Source organism: Sander lucioperca, chromosome 2 (genome assembly GCF_008315115.2).
Source record: "Sander lucioperca isolate FBNREF2018 chromosome 2, SLUC_FBN_1.2, whole genome shotgun sequence".
Taxonomy (NCBI): Eukaryota; Metazoa; Chordata; class Actinopteri; order Perciformes; family Percidae; genus Sander; species Sander lucioperca.
The window spans coordinates 40,484,990-40,495,171 of record NC_050174.1 but is presented as its reverse complement, the minus strand read 5'-3'; the positions used below and the strand labels follow the sequence as shown (position 1 = coordinate 40,495,171).

The following is a 10,182-nucleotide window of genomic DNA, read 5'->3' as shown; positions in this document are numbered from 1 at the left end:
GACAAATGATGCTTTAACAAACTATCTTCACAATGACATTTAAGATAAATAATCTTCAGTAATGTAGATATAATGACTAAGTGGGTAAAGGTAAAAATAAAAGAAGAGCTAGAACAGTCTAGTAACACAGAAAATGACCACTTTACTGTAATGCAGCCTTTAAAGGTCCTATGACATGCTGCTTTTTGGATGCTTTTATATAGGCCTTAGTGGTCCCCTAATACTGTATCTGAAGTCTCTTTTATATAGGCCTTAGTGGTCCCCTAATACTGTATCTGAAGTCTCTTTTATATAGGCCTTAGTGGTCCCCTAATACTGTATCTGAAGTCTCTTTTATATAGGCCTTAGTGGTCCCCTAATACTGTATCTGAAGTCTCTTTTATATAGGCCTTAGTGGTCCCCTAATACTGTATCTGAAGTCTCTTTTATATAGGCCTTAGTGGTCCCCTAATACTGTATCTGAAGTCTCTTTCCCGAAATTCAACCTTGGTGCAGAATTACAGCCACTAGAGCCAGTCCCACAATGAGCTTTACTTAGGATGTGCCATTTCTGTGTCTGTAGCTTTAAATGCTATTGAGGAGGAGAAGGGGGGGGGGGTGGCCTTGACCAGCCTTGTCTCTCTCTTTCTCATGGGTGGGCCAAATTCTCTGGGCTGGAAAAGCAGAGAAAGGAAAGGTAACCTTCCTCCTTATGACGTCATAAGGGGTAGATTCCAGATCGGCCCATCTGAGCTTTCATTTTCTCAAAGGCAGAGCAGGATACCCAGGGCTCGGTTTACACCTATCGCTATTTCTAGCCACTGGGGGACCATAGGCAGGCTGGGGGAACTCATATTAATGTTAAAAAACCTCAAAGTGAAATTTTCATGCCATGGGACCTTTAAAACCAGGAAAAGACAACACTTAAGCCATTTACGATATTACGATTTCCAAAATCTAAGACGATATCTAGCCTCATATCACGATATCAATATAATATCGATATATTGCCCAGCCCTAGTTCCAAGGTCAGCTAATAGAGTGTAACAGGTAAAAAAAAATGTGAATCAACCAGCGTGGTGCTTTATCTGCCGGTGGAGGTAGGTCTGGCAATGCGAGACTAATCTGCCAGTAAACCGTAATAATCATTCTGTACATGGTCATTTTAATTGACTTAAATGTGAAAGCTAAATTGTTTGGTTCAGATGTTTCTCAAACGCAAAATATGTTAAACAGTGAGGTGAAGCCTGTATGCAATCTTTAGTTTGGTTAATAGCTTAATGGAAATTATATTGTATCAGGTTTAGGGTGAAAATGTCCACACTTTTGCATACATTTACAGTATTTATATATATTAACATGAATTACTTAAATTTAGTTTCATTTTTACTCTCAAGCTACATTTATTAGGGGTGGGAATCAGCAGAGGCCTCACGATACGATATCATCACAATACTTATGTCACAATGCGATATTATAGCGATTTTAAACATATTGCAATATTCTGCAACATATTGCAATTTATTACCATTTTTCCCAATTTCTAATTATGTCCCCAAAAGGAAACTTTGTCAACATCTGTTTTATCTAAAAAGATACATTTCTCTGTTTGTTCATCTCACTTTAATTTACTTACTACAAAATGGGATTGTCAAGCAGACAAACTGACCAACACATATATAATAATAGATCAATACTTGGTGTCTGTGTATCAATACAGTATTGCCACAGAAAATATTGCGATACTATGCTGATTTTTTTCCCCCACCCCTAAATTTCAAATTTTAATTCTTCTAATTTTTAAAACTCCCAACTTGAGACACAGCAGGTTCTCCTTCAACATACAGCATATTACGCCTGTATCATCACCAACAATATCAAATAAAACTCATCTAAATATCACAAGTTTTCTTTTCTTATGTCATGAACATGTCAAAAAATTATTTGAAAAAATCTCTAAATTTAACATTAGACTCTTATTTACCTCTCATCTCCACATTATCTGCTGATTTAGAAGATTCCTCTCTTTGTTGGCCTCAAGTAAGAGAAAGCTCCATTTTGTGCCATATTTGAACATTTGTAACCTTCACAAAAAATACTCAGTAGAATACCCATTTTATTATAATTAGTCTATGTTGATCTCAAACTGTAATTAACTCCCTTTTGTTGGAAAGAGACAGTGAAAACAGTTTTCTTTTGACACGAGAAACGTTTATTATTTGATGTCCAAGTCAGGCTGGAAAATAAATACAGTAGTCCTGTGTATGTGTGTGTCTGGCATCTGTGTGTCTGCATTCACCTGCAGGAGACAATACCGCATGTTAAATCACATCTGGGGTTAAAAATTAACAGTAACGTTTGTTGGAGAAGGTAAAACCAGTAAATTCAAATTGAAATATATCAAAATACCCTTTTACAAAAGGAAATCAGCACTGTAACTGTGTGTATGTGGCATTCTTTGTTCCATTAAAAGCTGAAAATTCCCAGTTGGTGGGTTGTAATTACAGCTTCTGTGTTACAGTGATCCAGTTTAGAGAAACCGGCACACCCACTAAATTGTCTCGTTCATATCTTCCCTAAAAATGTGAATTAGAAATATAAAAATAGAGTATTTTTCTGTCAAGAAGCTTGAGCTTCCAACTCTCTGGTTCTAACTCAGTGTTTCTCACCTCCTTCCATCAGAGTCTGGGGCAGAGTTCAGGAATAACTCGATGTATCTTTCTCCTACAAATTAGAGAAAGTTCAAAAGTTCAGTTAAGCTCTCGCAGACATTTATATATATTTAACATATATTATGTCATAACACACCAGAAAGGGATTATGCTGACATTAAATCCCATTGCATTTAAGATGCTTTAACCATTTAAATACATCAAACGTGATTTTACTTCTTATCCGATTTTCACTTTATTGAAATGACAAAAATATATTTCTGGAAACTATGTCACTAGTCCTGTGAAGAATATTAAGGTTTTAATAGTGATGAGCTCTGGGTTTTGACCGTTTATTTTCCTCATGTTGTTGTGCCAGCTATAGACAAACTGCCATCCAATTTTGGATAATTCAGAGTTAAAAAAAAAAAAAAAAAAAAGGCTACATAAATACTTGCTCAAACATTCTGAACAATTATAGTAAACATCTGACAGTGCACACCCAACATCATATCAAGTCTTATTTAAACATGAGAAGCAGTTTATACTCAAACAACTGATCTAATTCTTATTTGAATATTAAAGAAATATAGATTAATGTCTATCTATCTATCTATCTATCTATCTATCTATCTATCTATCTATCTATCGTCTTAAATGCTCTCCATCAGTCTCACCTATGTGCTGCCTGTCTCTGGACATGGCGGTCAAGGCGTCTTGGTGGCAGCTGAAGTAAACGTCGGCTTCTCCGCTCAGCCTCCCTTCAGGACCGCATTCAATCAGAATCTTCGACACAATTAGAGGAGAGAAAAACTGCAAGAGAAAAACAAACGCATACAACATAAAATAATGTACAGAGTGACCTCTAATGCAACAACACAACCAGCTTCAACTTGTCAACATTATCTGGATGTTTTACCTTAACAATGTCTTCTCCGGACACCTGGAAAGGAAGTCCTCTCATGTGGATGTAGTGAAGCGGCGAGGCCGAGCTCTGAGCGGATCCTTATGGAGCAGAATCGCAAGTTTACACGATAAACAAAACAAAAACTAAGAATGTGTACACAAAGAGCAAAACGTTTAGTTATATAAAGATCTCACTGCAATTTTCACACTTTGCTAAGTCATGCAGTGGGCCTAATTGGACCCTTTGGCGGGCCGGTTCTGGCCCAAGGGCCATATGTTTGACACCCCTGATCTAATCGGTTCATCCTTAAGTCCAAGTGGATATTTGTGCCAAATTTGAATCAATTCCTTCAAGGGGGTTCTTGGTGAGGGGTTCTATCGCGTTCAAAAGAATGGGACAGACGGACGTACAGATGTACATGTACGGATGGACAACCTGAGAGCATAATGCCTCCGGCCACGGCTGTCATGGAGACATAAAAACGGGGAGAAAGATTAAATGGAGGTGCTGATTATGCACCGAAGTCCCTCTAAATAAAGTATAACAAATTAATCAACAGTGTTTGAGTCTGATTTTTACCCTGATGTTTAAAATGTTTCTTTTTCTTAATCCTTTCATCATTGTTTTTTTTAAATGCTGTGTTATTTTAGGGGAGAGGGGAAACTAAAAACTCAATGTAATGAGCCCTAAAAGCCCCTTACCAGTTCTGGTCTGTGAGGCAGAGACATTCCTCCTGTTCGCGGACTGTGCTGTGCTGGTGTGATGAGAAGCTGAACTCGTCCTCTTCTTCCAACTAGAACTAATCTGGTCACTTCTGCTGGGAAACACCTCGATGTATCTGCAAAACCAAAATTTTCATTCAACCTTTATTTATACTCGAGGGACCACTGAGGGGCAGCCCTCATTTTCGATGACATCGAGTCAGAAAACAACACAGAAAAGGAAGCAACACTAAGAACTACAAACGTAGAAAGACACTTAAACTTTCCGCAATGGAAAAACAATTTCATAAACAGATCAGGACAACCAGGATGCAACAGAAATACCACTAAGTTTGGAGGTCCAAAATCAGATTTCTAAAATGTCTAAAAGCTACAAGTGAGTTCATTTTAAGAAAGTATTTGTTGGTATTTGAACGGTCACCTTTAGATTAAAAGGGGCTGTACTCGAAATACAGACAAAAAACACGGGCTGGGATTGCCTCCACACAGCTCTCACAGACCGCTCCCCATTACGTGAAATACAGACGTTTTTTAACGGCCGTAGCGGCTATCAAAACAAAGACCAGAGAAGCATGGATTACAACACACACAGAGGGAGTGTGACTTCCTTCTCCGCTCAGGACTCCATTACTCCCCTATATCTTTACATATAGCAAATATCTGTTTGCTCCTATAGTAATGTTCTGAATGTCAAGTACAACCCCTTTAACATTTGACACAGGATTATAACGTCGGTACAGGCCTTAATGTGAGCATGTGCAGCCTCCTACCTATTTCCGATGACTTCTCGGTCTCTCTGCAGAGCTTCATCGGCTGCTTCTTGAGAGGAGAATTGCACAAAGGCCTCTCCAGAGTTTCTGCCTTTGCGGTCTGTGACAACGGTGATCCCATTCTCCACTATATCCAAACCTGAAATAAACAACAAGATAATGTATTTTACTTTTGTCATTAAACAGTTAGAGAAGCGAGCTTGGGACCGGGAGGTCGGCGGTTCAATCCCCAGACCGGCAGGATAAAATCTGGGTGGGGAAAGTGAAAGAGCAGTGCTTGTCCCTCCCTCATTACCACCACTGAGGTGCCCTTGAGCAAGGCCCTTAACCCCAACCGCTCCAGTGGAGCTGCTCAGTGGCCAGTAGATCAGACTGTGGTTGTAGTGGGCAGCTTCCAGGTATGAATGTGGAACTGTGTGAATGTGACAGGTTGTCGTTGCAAATGAGAAATTGTTCTCAATCGACTTACCTGGATAAATAAAAATAAAAAAGGTTAAACAAAAAATACCTTTTTTTTTAAGTTTTTGTTTTTGAATCCTGTGTCCCATCAAAATTCCTCTTCTTTCTCTTTTTGTAAAATATTTCTTATGAACTCATCCTCCACTCAGGCACATATAGATTCATTTAATCCAATCAAATGTAGTTCAGGGCAACCAGGTAACCTCTCCAGTCATGTAAAACTGCATTGGACTTTGTGTATTTGTGTGTCGTAGTAGCAATATCTTAGATTGGAGGCTTTGACCACAGTGCAGTGGCATAGACCCAGTGTTTCCAGTAAATGTGGAGGTGGGAGAAGTTTACCTGAAAAAAACTGGACAATGTCGGCCTCGGTGCAGGAGAAAGGGAGACCTCTGAGCCGTACCACCCCGTCTTCAGCTGGAGCCTGGACGGCTTTCTTCAGGATGGCTTCAGCGTCACTGTTCGTTACTTCATACACTGCAAAAACACACATGAGCATCTGTTATTATCATTTAAACGGCCATGTTTTGCCTTAATTACAGTACAGTATTATTTTGTTAATGATGATGATGATGTTAATTATGGCTCTGTCTTATTCAAATGTCCCAGTAAGCAATGACAGTATGACAGTGAGTCAGCATGAATAACGAGCAGGACCCTGAAACTCAAGAAGCTAAATGAAACCATTATTTCATCATTTAATCCTGGGATTTTCCTGCTATGCCGCGTCAATATGTCCAATCAGCATCTGGATTTCGACCAGCTTGGGAGACAAAGAGACATACCTTCAACATATCGTGGACCGAGGTAGTGTCGGTGCTTCTCCAGAGCTTTGCTGACGTCCTCCTCGTGCTCCATCTCGATGAAGGCTTGTCCCGCTGACCTCCCCAGCCTGTCCACGGTGAGATGGATCCCCTTTACCCCGTCACGGATCCTACACTCTGAAGCACAATAATAATACCTTAGCAATATTTCTTTTTTACACAATCTTAATATGTAACTGCTATCATTAGTTGTATACTGACAGTTGTCTAAGTTTTTCTGTCCGTTTGCTTTTTTTTAGGTTGGACAATCAGGACAGCAAACGTAATAATTTCATATTCACAATACAGTCTGCATGGAGTGCTGCTCGGGTGTGTAGAAATTGTCCTTCTGGTGCTATTCAGTTTGGGGATCCTGCTAGTTTAAAAAGGTTGTAGGAATCTGAGGCACTTGAGAGGGTTGAAAAAAGCCTTTAATATCTTCTTGGCTATAAAATCATTAAAATATGCCAATGTTTGGCATGGTATGTTTGAATGACTTTATAGCCAAGAAGATGTTGAAGGCTTTTTAAACATTACTCTCTCAGATTCCTTCAACCTTTTTAATCTAGTAATACTTTCATAGTATAGTGCTCAATAAAGCTTTCCACATAAGACACATAGTTTTGGCATTGATTTAGTGATTAAAGAGTTATGATAAAGAAACAGTATATACCGAGGCAGGATGTTTTAACAGCTGGACAATGATCTTTCCTGTCAAAATCATTAACATAAAGTGACAAATTATGAACAATAAACTTCACTAAAAAATAAAACCTAAATCCTTAAATTTAAACTGAATAAAAACACAAATGTAACCTGTGAAAAATAAGCATAAAAAATACATGAAAAAAAGAGCCAGCATACACCCCCAATACTGATGTATCTGTGATAAGCAAATATAACTAAAGGTGTGAGGTGTCCCTCACTGACTTTTCCCAGATCCAAACTCTCACCTGGGAAGAACTGCAGGAGGTCCTGAGCCGAGCACGACCAGGGGAGACCTTTCACCTGCACGATGTACACCTCCTTCTTCTCTGGTTCTGGGTCAGACTGATAGGCCGGCAGTGGTGGGTAATCATCTTCACAAGGTTCTCCAGCCTGGAAGACAAGGTGGAAAATAGGATTATTTAGTCACAAATGCTATTGTACATCATTGGCTGTTTAACTGGAATCACCTGTAAAAGTGTTGCCATTAATGGATCAAGGAACCATTTTTTATTAACAGTTAAGTGTTATTTAGTTTTTTTTCTGGTATTTAATCCAGTGGTGGAAAGTAAGTAAGTAAGTACATTTACTCACGTACTGTACTTAACTTAGTATTTCCATTAAATGCTACTTTAGATTTGCAATCTACTACATTTCAGAGGGAAGTATTGTACTTTTTACTTGACTACATTTATCTGATATTTGTTACTAGTTAAATAAATAATACATAATAAACAAATAAAAGTATATAACGTGTATAAAGTAGTAGTAGTAGTAGTAGTAGTAGTAATAGTTCAAATTAGCTCCACCTTTACTAGCTGCAATATTAAGATGTAACTTACACATTACGCATGAACGAATCATTATCATACAATAATATATTATTCTAAAATGCATACTGCATTAATGAGTACTTTTACTTTTGGCAACGTTACTTTAAGTATATTTTGATGATAATAGTCTGTACTTTTACAAAATGCAGGACTTTTACTTGTAGCGTAGTATTTTTACACTGCCATTTTTACTTAAGTAAAATAGGAACTTACTAGTAGAAGTATAACGTCAAAGCAGCATAAAAAGGATATACGAACTTAACAGTAATCAGTCACTAACGTTACCAGCCCTCGGTATGGGACTAACCTTGGTACAGAAGCGGTACCGGCTGGTTCTCACTGCGGACTGCAGTTGACAGACTGCCCGTGTTGTTGATGTCCATGTCGGCTGCTGAAGAAACCCGCACAACACGCTGCTGCATCTTGTATTGATACCTGTCGGTAACGTTACCTTTCTTACTGCGACACACCGCTGAAGTAAAAACAACAGATATTTACTGTTACTGGTCATGTTAGCCGAGCCTAGCCGAGCCGAGTTTATTTAGCTAGTTAGTTTAGCTAGTTAGCTACCGGCTCAGTATAGGGGTATAGGAAGCTAAACTGACTCACGTGGATCAGTCAAGGGCAGCGCTGAAGTCTTTTAACGGAGCGAACAAGCTAACGGTTCAACAACACTTTTGACTTCCGGTTAACCTATCACAACAAAAGCTGAATCATAACCATTTCAAAATTTATTTTGATTACCTCAGAGCTCATGATTTCTATGAAATATTGTATTTATATTTATAATACTACTACTACCACTACCACCTCTTTAAATGAGGTGACATTAAAACAAGCACATAGTACACTTTATTGTTATAAATAATGAATACATGTTAACAAAACAAAAACAGAAAATAAGAAAACTAAATAATAATTAAAACATTTATTTTAAACCTAAAAGTAAAAAAAGGTATATACACTGTAAACCGATATTTAAGGTGTGCAATTTGTTAATTAACATTCAACCAGTTTAGAAGCCATTTAATGTTAACCCCGAAAATTTTGAATTTGAAAAATCTATTAAATTCTAAATGTTGTAGATTTTATTAGTAGTATGTGTCTTTTTTAAATTTATTTTTATTCTTTTTGTGTTGTCTTTTCTTCTGTTTTGTTTTCCTCACTGTGCTGTAGAGCACTTTGGATCAACTGTATAAAGTGCTATATAAATAACGTTGAGTTGAGTTAATCTGTCCACAACAGAAACACTGGCATAATTTACTATAAACAGAAAAAAAAATGTTAAAAGAAACGATCTGCCTGCCTACTAAGATTCTCACATTTCCATTGTTTTTAACAACATTTGAAAAACGGCTGTAATAATAATATGCATGTAACATCCCGATAAAATGTAACCTATTCGGGACATATTAAACTTCCCTGATTTTGCAATGACTTCATTTTAATTAGAAGAGGTGCTGCCGCCACTAACTCTGTAAACTTGACAACAGTCTTCTCCCTCAAGAACTTCCTCTCTCTTACTCTGCTCTTGTTAATGTTTCATGTACACTGCCACCTAGAGGTGAGGATGCCATGAACTCCTCTGTCTCGTAACAATGACATGATTTTAATTTCTCCAGTCTGAGATCCTGCTTCAGGTTTTGATGCAGCTGCAGCACGAAATATGTTCATCAGGAAAAACTTATTAAGATGCTGCTGATATGTTTGACTCAAAATGTCTATTATTACACATGTTTTTTTGGTCTACACTGCTTCGTAGACCAAACAAACTAAATTTTAAGTTTTGGTTTTAGCTGCAGCAGCTAATTGTTAATCTGAATTTAGCCTAAGATAAGGTACATTTTCATCATGTTTGTGGAAAAACTGGGTGATTACAGTAGAACAAAATGATACTGATCTGAATTTCAAAAATATTGAACTTACAAAATAAATACAAAATAATAAAAAAAAAAAAAGAGGAGAAAATACACATATTTAAGAAGCTGGTACTTAATAGACTAATTGTTTCAGCTCTAATGGGCTTTTTTTCATCTTCAAACACAAAATCTCTGACATCTTTCATTCCTGTAAAATCCCTTCCAATGACAACTTTTTTTCTCTTTTATTTAAAGAAAATTCTTTCTTATTTTATTTTTATTTATTTGATTAAGTTTGCTTCGATGATAAAAGGATATTTCTTGTTTTCTAGAGGACATAAACTGAAAATTGAGTCCAAAATTGGATGGTGAAAAGGACCATTCAGTTTTGTCAGCACCTTACACTGAGCGGCCAAAACCATCAGATGACTGAAGAGTGAGAGGCAGATGTCAGTCTGACCTCCAGTGTGGATATTGTCGAGCAACAGATATGT

At 37.5% G+C, this 10,182-nt stretch overlaps 1 protein-coding gene across 1 annotated transcript; it reads right to left on the bottom strand.

Moving 5' to 3' along the window:
- Window positions 1-2,202: 2,202 nt before the first annotated feature.
- Window positions 2,203-8,476, bottom strand: grsf1 (G-rich RNA sequence binding factor 1). Its single transcript, XM_031305267.2, has 10 exons — window positions 8,137-8,476; window positions 7,245-7,389; window positions 6,274-6,429; window positions 5,831-5,965; window positions 5,030-5,168; window positions 4,239-4,375; window positions 3,550-3,635; window positions 3,308-3,443; window positions 2,649-2,703; window positions 2,203-2,278 (listed from the first exon to the last, which is right to left on the bottom strand). The coding sequence occupies exons 1-10, from the start codon at window positions 8,338-8,340 to the stop codon at window positions 2,275-2,277; spliced, it is 1,197 nt and encodes a 398-aa protein (XP_031161127.1). The 5' UTR covers window positions 8,341-8,476; the 3' UTR covers window positions 2,203-2,274.
- Window positions 8,477-10,182: the final 1,706 nt, after the last annotated feature.

Coding starts and splice junctions, on each gene's coding strand:
- grsf1 (XM_031305267.2), bottom strand. CDS start 8,340: ATGACCAGTAACAGTAAATATCTGTTGTTTTTACTTCAGCGGTGTGTC. Junction 6,430..7,244: donor CCTCCTGCAGTTCTTCCCAG/GTGAGAGTTTGG, acceptor ATTGTGCTTCAG/AGTGTAGGATCCGTGACGGG. Junction 2,704..3,307: donor CAGAGACAGGCAGCACATAG/GTGAGACTGATG, acceptor TCTAATTTGTAG/GAGAAAGATACATCGAGTTA.